General features: G+C 41.0%; 3 protein-coding genes across 4 annotated transcripts; 1 reads left to right on the top strand and 2 right to left on the bottom strand.

Annotated features, from left to right (window-relative positions):
- The first annotated feature begins 564 nt into the window (after nt 1–564).
- selenol (selenoprotein L) lies at nt 565–7260 on the top strand. Its single transcript, XM_063902431.1, has 9 exons — nt 565–762; nt 1619–1697; nt 1797–1850; nt 3496–3541; nt 3942–4069; nt 4202–4316; nt 4966–5088; nt 5373–5510; nt 6037–7260. Exons 1-9 carry the CDS (start codon nt 582–584, stop codon nt 6166–6168), a joined length of 996 nt encoding a protein of 331 aa, XP_063758501.1. The 5' UTR covers nt 565–581; the 3' UTR covers nt 6169–7260.
- Nucleotides 7261–7614: 354 nt separating this feature from the next.
- clec11a (C-type lectin domain containing 11A) lies at nt 7615–11629 on the bottom strand. Its single transcript, XM_063902432.1, has 5 exons — nt 11346–11629; nt 10020–10125; nt 9726–9833; nt 9027–9110; nt 7615–8674 (listed from the first exon to the last, which is right to left on the bottom strand). Exons 1-5 carry the CDS (start codon nt 11430–11432, stop codon nt 8262–8264), a joined length of 798 nt encoding a protein of 265 aa, XP_063758502.1. The 5' UTR covers nt 11433–11629; the 3' UTR covers nt 7615–8261.
- Nucleotides 11630–15144: 3515 nt separating this feature from the next.
- On the bottom strand, nt 15145–25434 carry c15h1orf198 (chromosome 15 C1orf198 homolog). 2 transcript variants are annotated; one of them, XM_063902180.1, is made up of 6 exons: nt 25068–25433; nt 24029–24079; nt 23534–23659; nt 23063–23230; nt 22089–22499; nt 15145–16696 (listed from the first exon to the last, which is right to left on the bottom strand). In XM_063902180.1, exons 1-6 carry the CDS (start codon nt 25383–25385, stop codon nt 16640–16642), a joined length of 1131 nt encoding a protein of 376 aa, XP_063758250.1. In that variant the 5' UTR covers nt 25386–25433; the 3' UTR covers nt 15145–16639. The 2 variants fall into 2 exon arrangements, with proteins under 2 accessions (XP_063758250.1, XP_063758251.1); XM_063902181.1 differs by lacking the exon at nt 15145–16696 and adding an exon at nt 16755–17534 and having other exon boundaries at nt 22031–22499; nt 25068–25434.
- Nucleotides 25435–25696: the final 262 nt, after the last annotated feature.

Genomic DNA, 25696 nt, shown 5'->3' with positions numbered 1-25696 from the left:
GTGTTACTTTTGTGGGAAAAATACATGAAAAATAAGCTGTGATGCAATTAAAATATGGGTTTAATGTAATAAATAGCAAAAAGTGAAAGTTACAAGTAAAAATGTTCCTCCAGTGTAAGTAGAAAGTACTCTCCTCTAAATGTACTTAAAGTAGCGACAGTAAAAGTACTCATTGTCTGATTGGTCCATTTCAGAATAATATCTCTGATATGTTTTATAATGATTGATCATTAAAGTGTTCTCAGAGCTGGTAAAGGTGCAGCTAGTTTGAATGGCTTTGTATACTGCAGGGTAGCTGCTGGATTTACTGCAGGTGAACTACAGTCTGATTTAAGGGATCATTATATCTACCATCATTAATCCTAATCTGCCTAGCAACTAAAGTTATTAAATACATGTAGTGGAGTAAAAGTACACCATTTACCTCTGAATTGTAGTGGAGTAGAAGCACAAAGTAAAATAAAATGGTAAAGTACCTTGACTTAAAAGTTGACCCCGCAGTGTTGCAACAGTCAGGCTTAAACCAATGACTGCACGGTTTGGCTTTAAAACCACGTCATGATGTCACGTGGTCTCTCGGTATGCACTTTTTTAGCTCACATGGCTGCCCGGTCAGTATCGGTGTGTGCGAGCCGGTGAGAGGAGAGCCGGTGACCATGGCTGAGGATGTCTCTGTCTCTGAGGACACTCTAACCAGTGCTCTCAGTCTGCTGGTCAACCTTAACAAAGTGCTGCTGCAGACAGCCCAGCAGGACGCCGCAGGTAGGATGAAATACTCCTTTTACTTTTAGGACATTTTTTTGTTGCCAAGAAAGGTAGACGCAACGTTAACTATGACTTCTATTAATGTAGAGTGCATTATTTTGGTCTTATAAATAATTCGCCTCATATAAAACACCAAAAGCTCCTTATTTTTGAGCGTTTATAATGCTGTGCTATGCAGCTTTAGACAGCAGGAAGCACGTAAACCAATAATAAAAGACAATATTTTACTGTAATGTGTGCTGCTAAATAGCTTATATGCACGCCGAATTAAAGAAGAGCTAATAATAGATCGGATATAATGATTAGTTTATTATTGGTACATTTATATTGGTTACAACATGCACACAAGTGTTAAAATGCAAGAAATGTAATCGAAGTTCGCGGGTAGACTGGCAGTACTTAAGTTAACATGTTAAATCTAGTGGAAATTAATTAAATAACGCACTTTTAAGCATTGGCAATTAATAAGAGATACGATTGGTTCAGTTGTTTGTTTTCCCAACACGCAAACAACATTAAGTGCAATTATGCAGTGGTTTCATTATGAAAATGTATGATAAAATGTCAAATGTAGTTAAAATAAACTAGTTTAAAGCTACATTAACATTCGCTATCACTGTTTTTTATCATGTTTATAACATATTATTACATTATTAATTATAATTCACAAGTTTCCTCTTGAATATTTAAAGGCAGGCTACCATGCTTCTCATTAGTTGTAAAGCAGATCAGTGTGATCAGGTCTCCGGACTGAAGGTGTCGAAATCTAATCCATGTCATGCTTTATTGCCAACACAGTGACATTGCACATTAGCAGCTCGACCAATCACTGTGCCCCTTTGTTCTCCTGCAGAGTCCCTGGAGAAGTTTGTCCCCCATAAGATCTCCATTTTATTCGGCCTGATCACAGCCGGAGCAGACTTCTACAAAAGGTGAGGAGAGCACAAACACCTGCAGGAACGTTAATACGTATAATGAAGTCTGGTTGATGTGCTTTGATTGTGTGTGTTGTTGTTGTTGTTGTTGTGCAGCCTCGGAGTGAAGAAGAGGAGCGAAGCAGAGGCCATATGGCAGAAGTTTCATCAGTAAGTACAAGTATATAACCAGTGGTGGAAAGCACATTTACTCAACTACTTTATTTTCAATCCACTTCATTAAAGTTGTACTTTTTACCTCACTACATGTAATTACAGCTTTAGTTACCTTGTACATTTCTTCACACAAAACGTATTAAACACTTTTAAAATGACGTTTTGATGTAGATAAACTATCCCAAAGTGTATTTAAGTACTGTAACAATGAGTGGATTTAAGTACTGTAACAATGAGTGTATTTAAGTACTGTAACAATGAGTGGATTTAAGTACTGTAACAATGAGTGGATTTAAGTACTGTAACAATGAGTGGATTTAAGTACTGTAACAATGAGTGGATTTAAGTACTGTAACAATGAGTGTATTTAAGTACTGTAACAATGAGTGGATTTAAGTACTGTAACAATGAGTGGATTTAAGTACTGTAACAATGAGTGGATTTAAGTACTGTAACAATGAGTGGATTGACAGAACGTTGTGTAAAAACACAGCCCCGTGCTTTTTCTGCTTTTCCTTTTAAGAATTTGAATTGATTTAACACAATTGTTCTGATAAATACTTTTACTTATCACTTTAATGCAGTACTTTTACTTGTAGTAGTATTTTTTTCAGTGTAGTAGTACTTTCATTAAGTGAACGATCTAAAAATGGAAAAGGATTTGATCAAAAGTGATTTTTTTTTTCTGAAAATCTCTGAATTCTGACTGATTAATTGGTAAAATCTCAACTTCTAAAATATTGTTGGCCCTAATCCTCTACCGCACTTTTATCTCCATTAAGGAGGGGCAGCCTGGGCTCCTTGTTGTTGCCCGTTTTATGGCCGAGCACAAGCTGACCTGAGATCGTTTATTGTTTAGGAACACTTCCTATCTGGATCTAGGCGCACATTCTTTTGCCATGGACCATACTTGTTTAGTCTCGCTAATGAGGAATGTTGATTTATACAATCTGAACTGGTTAAAACCTCGGACTGCAGTAGAATTCATCGGGCAACCGCTGTGTCAACTCGTGGCTGCAGCGAATGTGTTGTCAATTCTCCGGCCGTTAACTTCAAATCAACCTTCAGTGTTTGCCACCGAGTTCCAGCTCTCCCTCGTCTCTCTGAGTTTCATCTCCATTGAACTTTCCATCCCAGTTACTTCAGGCTTTTACAGGCTTCTTTATAATTCCTTTTCATGCCTGCCCTCCCTGCCTCCAGAATTTGGAATAGTGTACATTTGTGTGTTGGGCTGTGACAGTATCAGACTTTCACTCCACGATTATGGTATAGCCAAAGGGATTGATGATACAAATATGATCACATGTATTGAACGACTTTGTGTCCTGTGATGGTCTGAATGCTGAGAAAAACACACGCAGCATATCTATCTACGTGCTCCAGCACACTGTCTAACGTGCAAACATTTATTTCTTTCCAACACCTTCATCAGGCAAAATGTACACACTTCCCACCCTGACATTGAGCTCCACCCTAACTGATCCGTAGTCAACAACACTGTGCTGAACCTTCATTAAAAAATACCTGCCAGTGGGCGTTGCTTTTTCCCATGCCAAGATTCAACTACTGTCGTGAATCAATTACTCTTCTTTGTTTTGTTAATAATAAAGTTGGGTGACACCACTTTGTATTTTTCCAGCAATGCCACGGTGAGAGATAAGGTGGAGGAGCTTCTGCAGCTGGAGGTCTGTATGTGTGGAGCTCTCTGTCTCTTTATGTATTTATGTATATATTGTGCATACTATGAACTAAATTCAACAGTTTAAATTCTGATTCATCGACGCAAATATCCCACTTCATGTACAAATTCATATTTTATAAACAAGATACAAAGATAGAAGGATAAATACAGGTTATAAAATACGTAATACAAGTTTGCAAAGGGTTAGCATTTTTATTTTATTTATTGAAATACAATAAATGTGACTTGTTTTTTAGAAACAAAAGGACAGGACTTATGTCACAGACTTTCAGTGTTTATTTTTACATTATTTTGTTGTATTTTTGTCAGGAAGATTGCCTGAACGTACCGGTATGTATCTGGTTTTAACCCTTGTGTGTGTGTGTGGGTGTGTGTGTGTGCAGAATGAGTGGGACTCCTTCCTGGAGAGCGTGGACAGCGGTCTGCAGACGACAGACAGACAGCTGTCAGGAGGAAAGATGGCCGACAGCCTGAGCCCGGACACTGCCTTCACTGACGGACGGAGCGGAGAGTGAGTTCACACACCGTCGCTCTGAACCTGGGCTATTGTTGATGCTCTTAATTACTTTTAGTGTTAATACAAAAACACTTTTTCATACGGCTGATTAGATGACATACTTGCTGGTGTTGTTGTGTCGTTCAGGAGTGTGACTCTGGGTCAGTACCTGGGTCGGGGGGAGAAGCCGCTGCTGGTTCTAATCCGACATTACGGATGACTACCGTGACGAGACCACGTGGCCGAGCTGAGGGACAGACAGGTCGGTTCAGCCTCAATCCAAAAAGAGAAGTGTATTTTTATTTAATCTATACAAGATGTCACAAACATACAAATGTAAATACAGAAAAATAAAGACCATTTTCCAAGAATAAATACAAATAATTATATCCTTATTATTACATTTATTTAGCTGATGCTCTTACCCAAAGCAAATTCAAATACGTTAGATGCAATACTATCAGCATTCATGCGATGAACCATCTTTAAACCGCATTCATTTATAAATATCTGACTGTTTTTGCAGATCTATGAGAATAAAACCATTCAAATCATGGTGCTCTTCCTTTGGCAGGCCACCAGGTGTCACTGTCTTTACAGTAACCAAAGCGTTGAATGTCTTCAAAACAAATAGAAACAAAACCCCAAGCTTCATACGGCTTTATCTGCCCATAAATAATCTCAAATTCTTCTCATCAATTTCCCTGTATTTTGAGTTCCTTCACCCACATGCATTCCTAAATGTTATTTCCTGCCTGAAATAGATTCAACATTTTTTCCATGGCCTTGCAGCCAGGACCCAGTAACTTTCCTATAAATAAATGACTTACAGTTAAACCAAAATGTGGAAAAGCAAGAATAACAGATCCTTTAAAAGCCAAATATATATGTTTTTCATGCTGTGGCTGCAGGCTGTCCTGGAGGCTCGGTCAGTGCGGGTCTTGGTGGTCGCGTTCGGAGGTTTGCAGGGCGCTCAGATGTGGCGAGAGCAGACTGGATCTACCTTTGACATGCTGCTGGATCCACAGAGGAAGGTCAGGAAGTGTGTTTTATATATAAAGTCTATACGAAGGGTGTCGTAGGAATATTAAGGGATTTGCCTTGTTCTCAAAAATAAAATAAAACCCAGCTAAAGAAGATTATATCTGATGGACCAGAGGATTTAGCAGCTGATTGATGATTTGTCCTGAAAGCAGAATAAAAAATCACTTTATATATTAGAGTATCCACAGAGGATGCCTTTCTCTCTTTTTTTGTGAGTGCATGAAGCTGCCAGCATGTGTTCCTGCAGAGATAGATGGTGTCCTCTCTGCCTCAGGTGTACAGGAGCTTTGGCCTCGGCTCGTCCTACGCTAAGGTGATGAAGTTCGGCTGCCTGCTGCGGTACTCAGAGTACGGAGCTGTGGACCGAGACTTCCCCGACATGCCCCACAAAATGCTGGAAGACATCTACCAGGTACAGATGTGCAGCACGGAAAACACTTTGACACTGATGTGTTGATTAGAAGACACTTCCTGGTTACTGTTAAAACCACCAAAAAGTTATGTTGTATTTGTATTAAACAGCATTTAATGACTTTTAATAGGGAAATGGTAGTGAGGGTACGTATGATCTATGATTGCTCTTAATTAATTTCAACAAAAAAATGAAATACTCAAAAAAACAAAGCGCTGATGTAAATATTTGATAAAGAAATATTCCAGCTATTAAACATTTACATATATTCCTTAACAGATAAACATATTGTTAATAATTGCATTTAAAATATCGTTTTTCATGTTTTTCTGGCTTGAATGTGAGAATTGTGAGCTACATTTTCAACAGATATCAGCAGGAAAATGAACCAAGTCACCACATTTTTACATGGCACTATTGAGTCTGCTGACAATTATCTGAAACCTGTTCCGTTTGCATGTAACTGAGTCATTTGATCAACATAAAAAGCATTTAATGAAGGAGCTGTTCTTATGTCTCTGTTCAGCTGGGAGGCGACTTTCTGCTGGATGAAGCGGGGAAAGTCCTCCTCTGTCACCCGTCTAAAAACCCGATGGACAGGCCGAGTGTGGAGGCCATCCTGCGGGCCGCCGACTCCTCCATCTCTGCACATCTGTAAAAGATATGAACATTACAGACGCTGAGCGGGGGGGGGGGTTAAAGTGGTTGCCACCTCACTGACACCACAGAAGAAGAGCAGCTCTTTGACTCACGTTAATGACGTCACGTCTCGCTCTCATGACTCCATGAAGAGATGTGGCCGATGCAGAACGGTGAGGCAGACAGCTGAGCTCCTCTCTCCTGTCAGTGTCGTGATGGGAGCTTTTTTTAAATGAGTGCTGCAACTGGATTACAGTTTAATTTATAGTCCCATTTAATTATATATATGTCACTGTAAGTTGCTTCCGCAGTTTGACTTTCCCACAGTTTCAATCCACATCTCACTAATGAAATTCACATCAAGCTGTTAAAGTATTGACTTCCTGAGAAAGACAAATGTCTGTCCCTCTGTCCGTTGATTTAGCTTCCCCTTTCCCATCACCCTTTGTTTTAGTATCATGTAATGTAGAATTTGATTGGTTGTTCCCCTTCTTCCTTCTCTTTAAGAATCTGGTTTAATGTTTGATCGGGGTCAGATCCTTGTACGACATTGGTTGTGCATGTTATCTGGCCTCCAGCTGGAACTTTGATTTGAAACTTGTAGGTTTGTTCTTAAGTGTGGAATTTCCACAACAAAAAGTACATTTTGTATAATATAAATAGCATTTAATGTTTGCAAAAGACTGATTTTTATCAATTTTACTGTAATGATAGACAGTATATTATTCTGTAAGGTTCATAGAGAAGCTTTGGATTTCAGCCGCCCTAGGTGGCAGCTAGAGGTTAGTTTTGTGGGAAACTACATTACCCAGGAATCCTGCAACATGATGTTATCTCTATTCTCTTCGTGTTTGTATCTCCATGTGGCCTTTTTAGGGTAAATGTTTCTGATTAAATGTCTTAATGAAGTTAACATTTTAGCTCATTCTGCTGTTTTACAGAATGAAACAAATGGAAGTATAAAAATTAAGTATAAATGTTGATGATCTGAGAGCAGTTTGATGTTTATCATCATGGTGACCTCTCATATGGCTGGGTATCAAAACCTTTTGTAACCATATGAAATGTTTTGATTACAGAAAGAAAATATAAAAATACATGATTCATTGCAGATGTTGCTGCCTCTTCTGTATGCCTTGGTGTCAATGAGTGAAGAAAGTAAATATAGTCTCTGGTTAGATTTGTAATCCAGTTCTCCTCGACTCGGATCAGAGGTTTAGACTTTTATTTTGAAAAAAGTACTCTATTACTGCATGGATTTAAAACAAAAATAACATTTACAACTTGGGATTCCTTTGATTTCTTGTAGAAAGATACATCCATATATTTCTCAAAGTAAGTAATCAGAGAGTATGGAAAAGCATTTCTTGTTGTGGCCCAAAATCAAAAGATTTGAAACAATAGCAGCCACTGAGGAGGCAAATCTCCTTCGTTGAGTGATCAGAAAACAATCCTGTGAAACACGTTAACATCAGGTAAAGATTTATGAAAATGTATACATTCAGCGTGTTATGTACAGTAGAACTCATCTACATACAGTACAGTTATCATGTGTCCGGTTTGGAGCGGAAAGAGGACTCTAAACCTGAAAACGCTCTGGCCAGAGGTGATGAAGAATCAGCAGTTTAACAGGGACATCCCACCCACCATCAGACTGTTAACACATCTTCAAAAGTAACAAACACAGAAAGCCTAATTCCTTTTAAACCCAAACACACATTGATTATATCTGAAGGGTCAGTGTGCTGATTGTGAACAGAGTTACTCCAGGTTTTCGTGGTTTCGAGAATTCCAGGCGTGAAATCATAACAGAGTCCTGTCTGGTTTACATTCCTGTCACCACAGCTGCATGAAAACGTAATTAAGGACTGTTGAATATAGTAAAGCTCAAATGCCAGAAGTGTTTTACTGGAAAAAACTAAAATACAGTGAACAATTCTCATGGGAAATGTTTTTAACCTGCAGTAAACAATGCTGCACTTATAGATGAATTTATACTGGATATTTTGATTAAAACACACGAGTTTCTTTTAAAGGGCAATAAGTTATTTGAAGATATAGTGGACTTTTATTTCTTATATTGAATGACTGGTGGTCAAAGTAAAGTTCATTTTAAAGTGCCTCCCTGTTGTCAAACTCGCACATATAGTTCATGGTGCGGTCGCAGTAGTGGTCCCACCAGTCGCCATCGTCCGACGACATCGCCACGCAGTTTTCCCGCCTCCCTCCGTCCGGCTGGCTGGACAGGAAGTGTTTCCGCCACTGGAAGTACGAAACCCGCGTCCCATCGTCGAACACGTACAAGCCGTCAGATCGCAGGTCGTTGATGCCCAGCCACACGGGCCAGTTCCCCGGGTGGAAGAAGGACTTGACGTAGTCTGCGACGGCTTCCTGCTCCTTGCGGTCGCGGGGCATCGCCATGCGGCCGCCGCGTTCCTGGCACTTCCTGGAAGCTCCGGCGTAGTCCGCGAGGTTATTGTACACGAGATAGCATTTGTATCCCAACCTGTGTCCCTTCTGGCAGCCTGAGAAGCAAAGAGAAACAAGACGGATTATTTATCAAAGAAAAACTGTTTAAAAATGTTTACCAAAAAATAAAGGAAAAAAAAAACGTGAACCTGCAGATCTATTTCTGGCCACTTGGGGGCAGTGCAACATTTTGTAAATACAGTATTGACACACTTATCACCATTCAAAGTGTATTTTTATTTAGTCTTTTAATGGAAATTTTTGCTATAAATTCCTACGTTTGTATTTTATTTCATTCTACTGTCTTGAAGTCTTATTTCCCAACAATTGAAACAAGTATTTCTGATTTAGGTTCTGCTAAAGTGGCATTACCTCAGAGTCATGTTTGTAGAAAACTATCTCCATTACCTTCCAGTCTTCCCATCTCTTTGCGGTTGACCTTGCTGTGCTGGTAGACCTCCTGGATGCTGTCCTCCAGCTCTGCGACTCTAGCTGTCATGTTATCGGTGGGAAACAACAAACAAAAGAGGCGTTTAATTCAGAATAGGCAACTTAAAGCTGCAAACAGGCGCTTTAAAGCTTGCTTTGTAGTAAAGATTTCCCCATCCCTTGGTAGAGTTGTTCCCTGGAAAGCTGACATTTTTTGAGGTTGTGGATGTATGAAAACCTAGTTGCATGTAGGTGTGTGGTTGCAGCTTTTGTGAATTCCTGCTTGTTTTAAGTTAAAGAACCAATGGTTGCAACCAAGACAAGTGGATTGCGCCATGGGCAATTCAATGATAATATCAGTCGATGGAGGACACCAAATATAGTTCCTCCAATGAACTTTCTGACATTTAACTCATTGTTTTGTTTTCAATCATCTTGCTAAATCACTTGGGCAATATCAAAACCAATTTGATTATATTTGGATGTATATCACTGCTAATCAGCCAAAATTCACTCTGCATCTGTCCTTCATTTCACAATTTTACAATGAAGCTAGCAGACTCAGTTCAAATGCTGAAATATAGACATGAAAGAGGAGTGGAATTAATTGTTGGACTGGGAAACAAATCCATAAAGAGACAGAAATGGAAGATTTGTGGTAGAGAGTGATCGTCTCACCATCCACCCTGGTCAGACGGTCCATTAGCTGACTGACTTTAACATCCAGGGTGTAGTGACCCACATCCAGCTTGTGGATCGCCTGGTCCATACCGGCTAGTCTAGACACTGAGGAACAGAAAATAAGAGAGAAGAACAGGAAAGAGAAATGCATTCATGAAATATTGCGTGGCTATTTAAAAGTACAGCTGTTAAAGCTCATGTGGAGTAACGTGATGCAGTTTTTTTCCACAGTTCTGTCGTAGCGTTTCTGGAAAGGAAGCTTTGAATCTGGACCTGAACCTGGAGACTCACAGACATAGTTGTATGAGTTTTCAAAGTCTGACACTGGGCTGGTTGGCTCGGGTTCAGGCTCTGGAAGAATATCAGGAACGTCTCCTCTCGCTTTCTTCACCTCTTCCTGACACATACAGAGAGAGAGGGAGACATTACGTCAACGTTTCACAGAGGCTGTTTCCACCACAATAAAGTTCTGTTAGATGTAATTAAACGAAACCAAGCGTCTCCACTAACAAGCATCAGATGCTCAACTCAAATAATTATAGGGTTGAATCCACAATGCTAATTACCTCCCTGTGCAGATTTTTAACTTACTGTAGAAACTAGGAATAAAGTAGGGAAACTTTGCCAACAAATGCAGATATATCAGAAGTATTCATAGATTTAAAAGCTGCTTTGGTTAAAAGTATACAGCATTGAACCATCTTGGTAATAAAATAGATAGAGGTAATTGTGTTGGTTTTGTAGATCTGTTTGCTTTACTATCCTCTTACTCTTCTCTAATCAGGAACATAATGGAAGTAAAGTGTTTGCAATCTTGTATTTACCTTTAGTTCTGTCAAAAATAAACATATCGATCTATAAATCTCAGCTTTCAACTGTGCATAGGTCAGAATCGGCAACACCGTTATAATAACATGAATCAACATTCTCTCACCGTGGACTGACAGAGGGAGATGGGTGTTTCGTCTTAGATCTTAGTCTGATTGCTACTCATTAATTCATATTAATGACAACTTCGCCCTCTGTGGGCACACATTATTATCTTATAAATCTCAGCACAACATTTGCTAGACCTTAGCTAGATCTGAGTCCCTCTTACACACATGCACAGTGAATACCCTCGATGATCATTGGGAATGGAAACAGGTATTTACCCGAACAACCAGCTGTGGTGGAAGGTAACCAAGTATTTACTCAATTGGTTTACTTAAGTACAGTTTTAAGGTACATTCCTTTATTTGGTTATTTCCATGTTTTGCTACTGCACTGAATTAGGAGCTATAGCAACTATTTTTCAAAATAAAACCTATTGTTACAGATCAAACTACCAAAGATAAATGTTGCTGAAGTTAGCTTGATGTCAATCAATGCATACATAATATTGATTGAGTAATATAACAGTAAAACTGACAGTAGTCACTGTGCATAACTAGTACTTTTACTTTGGATGCTTCATGAAGTTTGACTTCAGGATGCTTTAATATTCCTGCCTTTACTTAATTCAACTATTTGAAAACTCCACTGACAAAGAGAAGCACAGCATCGACAGCAGCAATGAAACATTTAAATCTAGATGATTGAGTCCGTGCACACAGTACACACACATACGGTCGGTACCTGTGTATCGCCAGTCGTCCCTGCAGGAACACACACACCCACAGAGCATAAACACAGGAGAGCGAGCGAGGTGGCAGCCGGTCCCATTTTCTGCTTCCTAATAACTCTGCTTTTTCTCCTGCAGAAAAACTCCCTCTGAGTCTCCCTTTCCCTCTCCCTCCCTCTCTCTCTCTCTCTCTCTCTCTCTCTCTCTCTCTCTCTCTCTCGCTCTCTCCCCCTCCTTCCCCCTGTGATCCAGGACTCAATGAAGCAGGAGCAGCATTACAGATCCCTCATTGCTAGAGAGGAAACACAAGCTGAATATCCAAGGTATTCACACAGAAGAAACCCCTCTTCCTGCTGACCTCTCTCTTTCTCTCTCTCTCTCTCTCTCTCTCTCTCTCTCTCTCTCTCTCTGTCTGTGTTGTGCAGGATGTCTCTCCTCGTGACAAACAGGAAGGATCTGTGATTTTACTCCCACCTCCTGTTTCCACTCTTTGTGTGAACTTTGTGGTTTTACTCAGGGGGAGAACATCACAGGTAGTGCATTTTTGAGGCCCTTTTAAAGTTTATAAAGCCCTGTTTCACTGTCCAGTAAACCGTGCTTCTCCAAAATGTCAACACGCTCATTCTAAACTTCTGCAAGGATTATTTCCAGCCTTAAACCAGGACATTTTTTCCAATCCATGGAGGATGACTTGTCCAAAAATGTATAAAAGTTACTTTATCCAATTAAAAATAGCATCCTTGGGTTTATTACATCAGCAGAAACCAAGTTTACTCTTCTCTTTATCACAAACATGTTCTTCTGTAAAGCTGTCCAAGTGTATATCACAGCTGTTTACTCTATTGTCATAGAGATGGACCTGTTGACGTGCCCGCCCTGTGGCTGTTTCTCTATTCTCTTTATCTGTTTTACCACTTCTTGTTTTGTAAATCCGATATCAAGCAGCAAAAATCATCTGTACGAAACTGTCGAACTCCTGACAGACTATTTTAAAGGTTTAGAAAAACGTTCATGATGTTTTAACCTCCTCACGGTTACTTCTGCCTTAAATGTTTGCTGAAAACTGTTGAAAACACTACACGTCTGTACACATGAGCGTGCCATGGTCCAAAACACACACACACACACACACACACACACACACACACACACACACACACACACGCACACGCACACGCACACACACACACACACACACACACACACACACACACACACAGCCCTTGTATTAATATGGCTATATATCAGGCCTGCTTGCCAAGCTCTCCTAATGGAGAAATATGTCGGCCTGCTGTATCTTTTAAGAGGAAATTATGTGTGTGAAATGTGTGTGTGTGTGTGTGTGTGTGTGTGTGTGTGTGTGTGTGTGTGTGTGTGTGTGTGTGTGTGTGTGTGTGTGTGTGTGTGTGTGTGTGTGTGTGTACGGGAGGTATGCCCCTAAAAATGGCAAGAATTCTGAAGAGTTTCCAGGGAAAGCGAGGCCATGGGTTCTGGAGAAGAGCAGAGGCTGTAAGAGTCTGCAGCACGACGGCACACAAACACACATTCCAGTATGCACACTGTAGCAGGGAGGCAAGAGCTCTCCAGACTTCAGTGTAGATTCAAATAAAGGTCTGAAAATAAGTGTTTTTCTTTCTTTTAACACTTGGCGATTGTGCTGATTTCCCACCGTTGAGAAGACTGAAATCTGAATGCATTCTTTCAACACAAATACCCCAACATCTTCAAATTCCAGTGTCTAAAATATGACAACTTCCTGCCATTTAATGTCATAAATGATGTTAAATTCAGCACTTTGGAATTGTGGACTCTTCTTTATACATTAAATACAATTTGAAGATGGTATCTTATGGAATCACAACAGGAATTTCTTGCATAATGAACCGAAGAAGTGAAGAAAAAACTTGATATTTAATATAATTGTAGTTATCATAATATCATATAATTGTTTCTCTTATCTATAAGCATTGCATTTCAAAAGCAGCACCCCAAATTCACAACGCTTCTCTTTGGGACCTTAAGGATTACATGTATGAAATAGAATTAGAGTTTGTGTGTTCCTAAATATGATAGGATTGATCTGCAGATTGTTCCCACACTCTGCTCATTAACCACCGGGTATTTCATCGTACTTAAACATTTGAAGGACTCCTTTACATTTCCAACAATCAGCAGACCTATAGGACTTGCACAGCGCTTAAAAAGTGATAAAATATCAGCTAAATGTCAAATAAATAAGCGTCTGTCAGATGAGTTGTGTGGATTTATTCTCAGTTTAATGAAGTGCCATGTCTGATGAGAGGGCTGACTTATTAGTCGTGAGGTAACACAACATCAGTCTCGTTTGGGTTTCCTCTGTGAGTTAAATAGTGTGCGATGATTTTAATTCACTCAAAAGGTGAGCGGCAACACAAAGCTGCCATTCAGAGAGCAGGAGGAGAGGAGGAAGGAGGCTGGCCTGGACAAAGGTCTCTCAGTGCTGCAGGGGTGATGGACACAAACATACAGTAGTCTGAAAACCAACAGGGATGCTTGGAATAGCAGTCATTCAATCATCCATCCACTTCATGCCGGTGTAACTCAGGCAGCCCTGGCTTCACTTCATTATGTATGAAACACAGAAATCCTCTTCCCTCTGTAGAGACACTCAGAGGAGAGGCCGCATTGTGCCGAGGGAGCCGCCCGAATGAGCTCTGGTTATTTTAAACTGGGCCACTGTGTTCAAAGTTTCCTCTGAGCACTGGACATCCTCCGCCCCCCTTTCCTCAATGGCATTTTGGATCTGGCAGGGATTACAGCTGGAGGAATTGATGTCATGGAGAGGGAGCGCAACAAGAATGCAAACAATCTGTGAGCCGTGTTGCATCTGTATCCATAACAGCAGTGACCTCCTTTCTCCCTCCGTGCAGGAATTCTGCAGAAACTGAACCAATGTGTCCCTCATTAAGGCTGGAAAATATGATTAGTCTGTGATTAAGATTGAGGGGAAACCAGCTTTGGAACAGTTTCACAAAAGAAAGGAGTTTGTGACCTTGACAGCGTCACCTATCGGCTTCAGTATGTGTAAAGATATGTTGAACAGTCTGTTTGTGTAAAGAAAACATCCAAAATGCATTTAGGTGTTTCAATTTGCATTAGTAGATTCCTCCTTTATTCACATCAATGTCCCACAGTCAGAACTACACATGGAGGAGTTCAGTTATTATGCTCCACATATCTGGAACAAACTCCCAGAAATCCAGGCTGCAGACTTTTCTTTTTGCCACTGCTTTTAATTGAGCTATTCATCATATCTTTAACTGCACTGTGACTTTTACTCGTGTATTTGTTTTACCTGAGTTGTTTTTTATTCTTTGCTTTTCAATCTGTTTTTAAATGCCTTTCTATAATGTGTTTCTGCTGCACTATTTTAATGTCTTCTTTTGTGAAGCACTTTGAATTGCATCGTGTTGAAAGGTGCTATATAAATAAGCATGCTGAAACGAGATAAGGCCTCATTTGCATATTTAAACCAAAATAATGTTAATTAATTATATGATTTATTGTAATAACAATGAATTGGTTGAATTAACATTATGCAAAAGTAGCTGAACATGCTGTTTTCACCCTCCAGAAATCGCCTGCATTTCTGTTTTGTATGTGTTTCTTCTGACGTATGAAAAACGAATCATCTACACAATAATCATCACAATATAGAACACACTATATCAAATATAGGTGATCAATTGGGGATGTTTCACGTTGATGATACACCTATAAAACCTTAGCATATCCTCCTAAAATGAAATGGTTTTGCAGGAAACAGAAAAGAGACAGGTTTGACTTATTATTTATTTACTTCGTTCCAATCTGTGACCTCCTAATGCGTGTGTGCGGTATACATGTATAGCATAAGATACAATCAGCAGATAAATATAAAATTCAGTAAAATAGTACTCTAGTCATGTAAACTGGATTTTAGATCTACGACACAAGTGGTACAAAACACTACATGCCTGCCTGTTCATCTAAAACACGACGATCGAGTGCGTCTCCTTTTTATTACAAATGCACACTAGCTTTGCTCAGCACTAGTTTGAGGTCAAAGGTGACGGTAGCGAGGAGGGGGGTGAGGAAGTGTGGGTGAGACGCTAAATCCAAACAGGACATCTGTAGCAGGCTCCCACTGCAGCACGCGTTTAAACACCTTTGCTGAACTCCTAACTCAATGAGCTGCTGAATACATTCTTCAGAGTGATGCAATGGTCCACGATGTTTCCCATTGGAACAGCTTATGAAAATCCCATCTCCCAGGAACCGTAGGAAACATCTGTAATAATTGCAACATGTTGGCCACGACTGAGCGCTGCTGTAACTCTAAAACACTTCATCGGGGATATGCCGAACGTATAAATAATCTTCATAACAAAAACATAGTAAATGGATGAGGGTTCTAGTGTTTTGCACACATGAATATCGGACATGCTTTCAGTACACACGTGTTCGCTCGCTAGTTTAGTGTCTTAGAACTATACGTGAAGGCAGCTGTGCATTCTCTACAAGCAGCACGATCAACAGTAACAGATACATCCCAAACTTTTGTACCCATCCATCGCTGGATTTGAATTAGAAATGGCTGAAAAAAAATCAGCCGACAAGCCTTTAGAAGTGTACTACAAGAAAAATGGAGGAGGTTTTTATAGCAACTGTGAGGACACCCTCCCCCACGATGTTAAACCACAAACCCTCTTTTTTTCTTCTAATATAATTAAAGACAGTTTTAGAGGTTAGAAATAGTTTGAATTGGCGTTTTTATTTGTGGAGTCCAAGTTAATGCTACGTTATGCTGTGATGAAACCCTTTGTTTGGTCTTAGGTTATTGTTTACTTTGGAACAAATTAGCCCTTCAAATTAAGGTGTTCTTCATTGGATTTTCACACGTCTTCATCCCCTAAGCCTTCCAATTTCCCTTGTAATTGAAAAACTTCAGAGAAAATAATGACACAACATATATTATACATTTCCCAAACTCATGTGTGGTCCAGGCTGCAGTGTGAAAGCACAGGGAAACAACCCCTTCTTCCTCTGCTTTCAGTGGCAACAAAATCTAAGAGACTGAAAGCTAATCAGAGAGGGGCTCAGGGGGGCAGAGAGATAATGTCTTAACAAGCCACGGGAGATAATTACAACAACATAAAGTGGTCATGCTAAAGACTGGTGTTTGTTGAATGTAGACGTGGATGTCTGTCGTCATGGCGGTGTGGTCATTCCTCAGAGAGATGATTCATTCATGGTGGGGGGGGGGGGGGGGAATGAGCCCAGCTGTGGTTTACCAGTTGTCAAGGAAGTCGAACCCGGTCTTCAGGATGTTGTTGCTTGTGTTGTACTGAGGGGGGGGAGGAGGGAAGGAGGAGGGAAAAAGGGAGGAAGGAGAGAGACACCGTTCAGTATATAACGGGGATGGGGTAAGACTAGGAAAACAGGGTTCATACAGCTCTTTAGTTAAAGCATTTATAATCTCAGGCCCTGATATTCACAGAAATGTATGTATGTTACATTCAACGACAGCTTATATTGAACATAAAGCATTTCTCAAGGGGTGTATTCAGATTCAAGCACATTTCAAACCTTGAAAACATAATGAATAAACTACAGAGCCTTTTCTGAGTTTACAAGACTCTGAACAAACCCTGTCCTCACAGGTGTCCTTGACTCGAGTGTAGGTGATATGAAGGATTAATATTCGACTTAATAAATGATTTGTTTCCCATTTTTTATTAGATTTATCTTTGTTAAGATTCTTACAATGTATTTATTGGCTACATCTTTCATTATGTCCTGCTTTATATTTAGTTTATATTTTGTGTACATTTTTTAATGCTATTTTATTGTTATGTACAATGCCTTGTTTTTATGCTGCTGCAACGCAAACATTTCCCAAATTGCGATCAATAAAGTACATCCATCATCCATCGTGCTTGCTTTTCTCAAGACTTTTTCCCTTTTTATTTCCTTACTTATCCTGTTTAGTACTGACGTGTCTTGTTAGAATGCATTGACACCTGTGGCCCTCTAAATAAAAGGGGTACACAAAAGCTGAACTTGATTGTAAAGCATGTTGCATTACTGACTACATCCTTATGACGCAATAAGGTATTCACCTTTTAGTTTCTTTGCCGATATGGATTGTGATTTGAACTCTAAATCTATTATTGCTCAACTCACTATATAGACTAGACGGGATGTACCCAAAAAGTGAATGTAAGGAGCATTTATGGGTACAAGTTGGGAACCGGCCTACTTTACATATTTCAAGGGTGCTGAATCCAAAAAAACCGGTACCCGAGCGAAATTTTGAGTTTTTGACCTTCTAATTTGCATATCAAAATGGCCGCCAAACTCCCTATCTTGCTCAGTCGTTGGACCATTTTCCCCAAGTTTTTTTGTAAGTAGGCAATCAAAGATGATGAATTAAGTGTCTAGATCTATAGTCTGGGGTCAGAGCAAGGATATAGTGGAGGCTCAGTGCCTTTTTTATGTATATATATATGCAAAATACCAACTTTTAAGGTGAAATTAAGCATTATTTGTGTCATTTTTTAAGGCCGACATAAATATTCAGTCAATATCACTCTTAAATGTTCCCAGTGTATATATGATATGTGATGTATTCCATATTACATAATAACTAAGAAAAACACCATTGCAAGTTGTCTGAGAATTCATTTTTTTATGCAAACAAAGCATAATGCTCTTAATTCAAACATCGAAAAACCCAAGTGAATAGGGAAAAAAAAAACATGAAACTTCCCTTGAACAGTTCTACAGATCACATCTTGTTTCTGTATATTTTCTTTCATGTTTCTAGCTGAATTGCTTTGCTTTCATCTGTCTTCTGTAAGTTCCATAGGTCACTTGTTTTGGTAAATTGTTTTTATACCTTTCTAGTTTGCTTGTGTGCCATTTGTCTTTGGAATTTCATTTTGATTAGTATTTCTTTCTGCAGTCCTTTTCCAAGTTCTTTGGTTACCCATTGCCTTGGTATGCTTGAGGACTACAACTCCACATTTAAACAAGGACATTGGTCATCACTCTGACATGTACACATTGCAGTGCATAACAGCCCCGATTTTCGGCATTTGCACTGGCGTGTTGTGCATTGTTTTTTACAGGCACACCTGATCATTTCCAGGCAACTTTCAGGTATTGGGTTCTGTGACATAAGAATGGGCTGTAGTCCTGAATCACCATATTTCCATCCCATGTCCAAGGGTGAAGGAAGCTCAGGTGTGGCATAGTGAGCATTTCTCCAAACCATTGCCTGGTAGTGTACTCTCAGCAGATGGAAGTGGAGCGCATCGCTTGTAGGCGGCATTGCTTCTGGTTTACCTGTCCTGGAGAAAAGTATATGCCTTGCTGCATCAACAGAGTCTGTTTTATGCACATCATATATTCTGCAGACAAAAGCCTCTGAAGATCTTTGAGTCTCCTCCGTGAGATCACCAATTCCGAGGTTGCTGAGCAATTGATGGTGCATTTTCCAGACTTTCCATGATGTACTTTTGGTGTGACTTGCAATGTATGATGTGGTATCACAACCAGTTAGTGCATGAAATGCTACAAGGCTTGGTGCTGAATCCTTTGGCAGTTTGTTAAAAACAGCATCAATTGGTATATATTGTGGCTTCCTTGTGGTACCAGACAACAGCCAGAGTTTTTTACATGCTACGTGTGGGAAATGGGAAACGAGAATCACAAGTACATCAGTGTCTCTAGATGACACGACTACTGTGTCTGACTGGCAGTGCACTCCATGTAATACCAATCGGGTATCTGCCTCTTCGTGTGTGGCTCTCAGATGAGTCAGGTTGGTTGTTGCTTTTGATGACCTAACCTCCGTCTCTTCGTCTCTGAACCCACCAGCAACTACTATCTCTTTATCATCCGGTGCCTGAGCACATAGTTCTTCAGAGAGTAGATTGGCAAGATCAGCTTTGTTGTCAGGGAGGGACAGGAAATTGGTCCAGTTTTTTGGAAGAGGCACATCACGACCCTCAACAAGTCGTCTGATTGGTTGAGCTGCTTTTGTGCGTCGTGTCCTGGTAGCACCCTTGATGGTCTCTTCTCTGTATCTGTCAAACACAACGTCTATCCTTTTATAGTAACATCCTGCTTTCAACACTGCTCTGACAAATGTGTCGGCCAGATCCCCAAATGTTACTGCTTTGTCTGGCTTTCCAAGGGCAACCACAAGTGCCTGTCCATCTATGATGAGACAAGATGACATGTCGGGAAGTTCAATAGCCTCAGGACAGACTATGTCTTCAGTTAACTTATTTACTAATACAGACTTGTTTCCAGTGCGAAGTGTCCCATTCATTTCAGCAAGGGATATGGGAACTGGCAGAAGCTCGTGTTTTAGGACAGCTGGTAAGTCAACTGGACGACCTGCCTCATAGGCCGTAACAAGGCGTTTGAGAATGTTTCGGTCAGCCTTTATGACAGTTCTGTTGTCTTTGATTTTAGGATTTTTGGCCACTTCATACAGAGATGCAAATGTTTTAGCTTTGCTCTTATGTAGGGTTGCATGGATTGGGACCTCTGGTTTATCTTTGTCCTCAGGAACAATCATCCTTTTCTCAATGAATGAATTCACTTTTTCTTGTCCTAGGTCTTTGGCAGAAAGTAATGAGCTTTGGATAGCCTCTGTGGCAACGTCTTTCGTGGCGAGATTTTGCAATGAGCCTGAGGAGACTGAATCAAACACCTTGAACCCTTTGAAGACTAAAACCAATGCCATTTCGTCTCTGTTGTCTCTCTTTTCACGGGATTTGGTAGCTTCATTGTGGACGTAGGTTTTCTCAGGTGTGTTGCTGAACATCAAATGTGTCTCTTCTGCTACATGGGACCTCATGTTGTAGGAGAGTGTCCATCTGGAAAGGGCTGAAGGTGTCTTAGTAATGCCAATGATCCCCCCTCCTTTTTTCCCTGTTCCGTTGATCCACTCCATTGCTTGGTCTGGATCGACCTGGTTGAATCGTTGATCGGACCGCTTCACAACAAAGTTGCCTCTTTGGAACTCAGATAGTACAGGTTCTGGGAGTTGGTGCATCTCAGCAATATACACTGGCCCCCATCTTGCATAGTTCAGGTGGTCATATCGCATGAAGTACGGCAACATCCAGCTGAAGGAGTGAAGATGAAGCTCCCAGAGTCCATCACGCTGAGCTCGTGTAAACTGCAACAGTGTTGAGACCATATCCATGTAGTTCCACCAGAAGACAAAGTTGACATCTTCAGATTTACTTGCGATGAAATCTTTGAGGAGACTGTCAAACTGTTCCTGCTTCAGATATGTTATCAACTGAGGAATCATTTCAGGATTTTCATCAGCAGCCATAGCAGAGATCTCATCATGGCATTCCTTGTTTGATTCTGCAGCAAACGCGAGGAATGTTGGCAACAAAAGCTGCCATAGGGCCTGCAAGGTCAGTTTGTGAGCTCTCATACCCTTGTTGTATGCTTTCCCTGACATGACAAGCATGACAGCACCCTCCCCCAGCAATCCACTCTCCAGCCACACTTCAGCTAGACCAGACCCAGCCATGTGATCTCCGATAGTCTTTAGGAAGTTCATTGCAATATGAAGTCCACCAAGCCGAGGGATTAACTTGCCCTGATATTCCTCAACACACCACTTCAGTTCCATGAGCTTGCAGTAAAGAGCTTGGTCCACTGTTATGACTGTATGCTCCTGGCCAAAATGTGATGATATTGCCATGCACCTCTTCACAACTGTATTGAGCGTATCATACTCATGAGCTGGAGCAAGGACTATTGGCAAATATCCTACTGCTGTCTGCTCTGGTTCCTTTGACGAGACTGACTGATTGAAAACGGTCCAAGAAGGTTTGGGTTCAGAATCCTGACGTCGCAGGAAGAAAGCCATGTCTGTTGCTTGTGCTTGTTTCACACACTCACTGTCTCCTTTAGGTCTGGTAAACCAGGTCTTGTTAACATGTGATGTGAATACTGGCTTGGGTCCTCAAAGGGTCCTCAGCGATGGGACTGACCATGCTATGTACTGATCTAAATATTCAACTTGGTACGTTTCATGGTGGTCTCTTTTTGAATATTTTTCCCTATTCACCTGGGTTTTTCCCGTCTTAGAATTTAGAGAACAAATGCTTAGTTTGCAAAAAAAAAACAAAAAAAAACATGAAATCTCAGACAACTTGCAATGGATTTTTTTCTTTGTTATCATATAATATGGTGTACATCATATGTCATATCAACAGGGAAAATTTCAGAGTAACTTTTATTTAATATTTATGTCGGCCTTAAAAAATGACACAAATAATGCTTAATTTCACCTTAAAAGTTGGTATTTTGCATATATATATACATAAAAAAGGCACTGAGCCTCCACTATATCCTTGTTTGACCCTTGACTATCGATCTAGAAACTTAATTTCCTCATCTTGATTGCCTACTTACAAAAAAAACTAGGAGGAAATGGTCCAATAACTGTGCAAGATGGGCAATTTGGCGGCCATTTTAATATGCAAATTAGAAGGTCAAAACCTCAAAATTTCACCCGGGTACCGGTTTTTTTGGACTCAGCACCCTTGAAATATGTAAGGTAGGCCGGTTCCCGACTTGTACCCATAAATGCTCCTTACTTCTTATAAAAGGCCTTTTTTCTGAAATCCGTCTAGACTAATACCCAAAGAAGTTCAAAACTGAGCTCTGAAACCGACATCTGTTTCCACACTCACCTGGCCGAAGGTGGGGCTGGCGGAGGAGCCGTCGTCCTCTTTCTGTTCCCTCTCTCTTCTCACACTGGCAGGGGGCTTGGAAGGCTTGGAGGGGTTGGAGGGCTTGGAGGTGTTGGAGGGCTTGGAGGGCTTGGGCATCATCCCGGAGGAGAACACCTCGTCCACGGTGGTGCCGACCGACGGCAGCGTGCTCTGAGACCGCTCCCAGCCGGCCACAGACGACGACACCCTGACCGGCGGGGGAGGGTTTGGGGAGATGGAGATGGAGGCCGGTGTAGCGCTGACAGCCACGGCGACAGGAACGGGGGGTGGAGGGGCAGGAGGTTTCGGGGCTCGCTGCTTGGTGGATCTGGAGTGAGCTGAAGGGGGGGGTTCCACTACCTCAGGCTCCTTGGTGTTGACAGAGGTCTCCTGTGGAAGAAGCATCATATGTTTTAAAACAAAGAGCTTTTATTACTTCAAATAAAAAGGTTAAAAAAAAGTGCATGTTTTGTTATGGTCCTGAAACTCATTGTCCCAAAAATGATTCCTATATTTGTTGACATCTCCTTCAAAAAGGGACAGTTAAATCTATAGTGAAATATGTGCATCTACATGATTAATATACGAGTAAAATGGATTCAGGCTTCTTGTATGAGTTGGTGAACTACACAGGTGGTCGAGGAGAGAGAACAATTCACAACCAACAACTAAAGCCTTCAGAAACCGTCTAGAGATCCTTTTTTTTTTTGGCATCCACCATCTGTTTCTCCGAGGCTGCACAGATGCCAGTTTTCTCAGCTTCGGGCCAGGCTCTATTTCAGAACACACAGCTCGATAAGACAAGTGTTTGGGTGGGACTAGCTTTCAATCTGTTGTTTGTTGGAAGCTATGCAGACCACAACATGCTGTACTTGTGCCAAAATAAAAACCTTTTGGCAGCTGAACTGAATACAACATCAGAGTGAGAAACAGTGTTAGATTTCAGTGCCAACCTGTCGGAGGTACGAGGGGAGGGATTTCTCTCCTTTCTCCAGGGATTTGATCTGGCTGGGGGTCAAGGACTGGAAGTCGGCCTTCTCTCCCTCCAGCCTGGATCTCTCGGCACTGATCTTCCAGAAAGACGACTCCTCCTCTGGCCTCCGGCTCTCGCTGACAGACACCTTCACAATCACACAATAACAACAGGTTTGAGTCACACTTTCCAAAGTTTAGCGTCTGTTTTTATGAATCACTTTGCTCTTTCCAGTAAAATTCTTGGCATCAGGATTTAATTCAAGGTAAAGGCTAATCAAAAGGCTAGGGGAGTAAACCGTGGATACGCCTTAATCAGACCAAATCTAGACTTTCAAGTTATGAATAATCTTCCTCTAAAGTTTGGAGTGACAGGCCTTAAAGTACATATAACTTGTGATGGTTTAAGTGTTTTTGGTCCAGCAAACTACAGTACACTCCACTCAACATACCTTGGTTCCTGGAGTACTCTTGCCGAGCTGGCTGGGGTGAGGAGCCTTAGTGGGCTTTGAGTCGGCCTGAGAGGCTGAGACTCCCTGTTCTGCAGGGCCCGACGTCAAGCTGAAGTCCAACTGGCTCTGAAAGATGGAAGCGACATTATCTCATCTCTGGAGCTCAAAGCGTACACTTAAGGCAATAAAAAGGCACAGGTATTTCGATAATGCACTGCAGGGATGAACTTGAAATAACGAGTCAGTTGCTGAACATTTACTAAATTATCAAACCACAATGTCAAACATTGTCTACATCTAAAAGTATTTGATCATTCATAGATTTTTGTAATTGTAAACCTAATATTAGAGGTTTTTTTAAGAATATTCTTCAGAAAAAACAAGATATTGGAAGAGGATACATTGGACATGTTTCGAAGGAACTCAGATACACGATTCAATCAAAGACAGAAATATCACAAGCGACAGACTAAGACTTAAACTTAATATTCTTACCTTGGTTTCCCACGAGAAAGGGGCAGAATGTTCATCTTGCCAGGTAATATCCTATAAAGAAACACGACATCAGAATCATTTTTATTAACCTAATGTGTGTGTATGTTTTTGTGTTGTGTTGCATTGCTCTCAATTTACTTAAACAAACACTATAGACATGACTGCCAGGAACAAAGCTGGGTAAATGAGGTATAATAGACAGGACTATGTACACAACAAACACATTTTAAAACCCACTAACAACACAATAACTTCTGTATACAAGTCACAAAAAACCCCACAAAAATAGTTATTATTTGTACACGTTCAGAAAACTGTTGCTTTCAAACTGTACAATGATAATATGAAATAGGCAGTGAATGTGAAGATGAAGATTCAACTTTATTGTCATTGCACAGAGTACAAGTACTAGGACAACGAAATGCGGTCTCTGCATTTGACCCATCCTAGCGTTAGGAGCAGTGGGCTGCCATTATGTACGGCGCCCGGGGAGCAGTGTAGGTAACCAGTGTCTTGCTCAGGGACACCACGGTGGCACTTGGTCTTTCGGGGACTTGAACTGGTGACCTTCCAGTTCCCAGGCCAAGCCCCTATGGACTTCGCCACCACCTCCCTAATGTGTGAGTTGTACAGGGCTGCTGACAACTACCAACAGGATAGGTCAAATGCCAACACCCACGGACTTCCCTTCATTATATAGTAATGTCTTCTAGATTTAGAACATACATTATTTACGTTGTTAGCCTTAACCAGAAACACATATTGTCTGGGAGAACCTGTTTTAGCCTACTTGTGATGTGAGGAGAGTGTATTCCTACCCAACATTATGTATTGTTCCACTTATATATAGATATTTCTTAAGGTCTACAATCACTGTGGTAGCTTTGTTACGTTACGTCACCACTTAGCCACTATGACGTTTACCTGCATATTTCAACGGCTACGTGGCTAGTTAGCAACCATGACAACACTGGCTATTGTGACCTGGAAAAACACTTAGAAACATATCAAACATCCCTAAAAAATGTTGTTAAATCACCTCTTCGCCGAAGTGAACAATCTTCTGACCCGTCTGGATGAGCAGTTTAGGGTAACAGACCACTTCTTCCCGGTCTACTCTGTGCATGGCGTATCGGGCTCGGATCTGGGGATCCATCATCTCGTTATCGATGGCGCTGTCCTGCTCCTGAGGCGTCATTTTCTCCCACGTAGGACCGTGTTTCTCTTCGATAGTCTTCCTCTCCTGCATAATCTTCCTCGCCATGGAGTTGATGGAGGAGAAGTATTCAAACTTCTTCTCCTCCATCCTGTGGGAGCTGAGCCCCGCCGTGTTGGCGGAGGCTATCATGGCGGCCATCTTTAGCTGCTCCCAGCTGTTGTTATTTTTTTTTTGTGACAAGAAGGAAGAGGAAGCTGGCGTGCTTCGGTCGCCGCGTGGGCGGGACGTCGGTTTACGTCAGGTTCACGTCACACAGATGAACCAGATGTTTCAATGGCGCCATCTAGTGGTCTTTCCAAGCAAGAGCGTGTGCACAGATTTAGGCAAAACACGAATGAAAAAATACACGATATAATCTTATTTATGGGGTTGGTTTCCTCCTTGACACTGGCTGAAGGACTTTCTGGAGTTGCACATTTGTCCCCCTCGCCTTTTAAAAGCATAACTGT

Source organism: Eleginops maclovinus, chromosome 15 (genome assembly GCF_036324505.1).
Source record: "Eleginops maclovinus isolate JMC-PN-2008 ecotype Puerto Natales chromosome 15, JC_Emac_rtc_rv5, whole genome shotgun sequence".
Taxonomy (NCBI): domain Eukaryota; kingdom Metazoa; phylum Chordata; class Actinopteri; order Perciformes; family Eleginopidae; genus Eleginops; species Eleginops maclovinus.
This window is presented reverse-complemented; position numbering and strand designations above follow the sequence as displayed.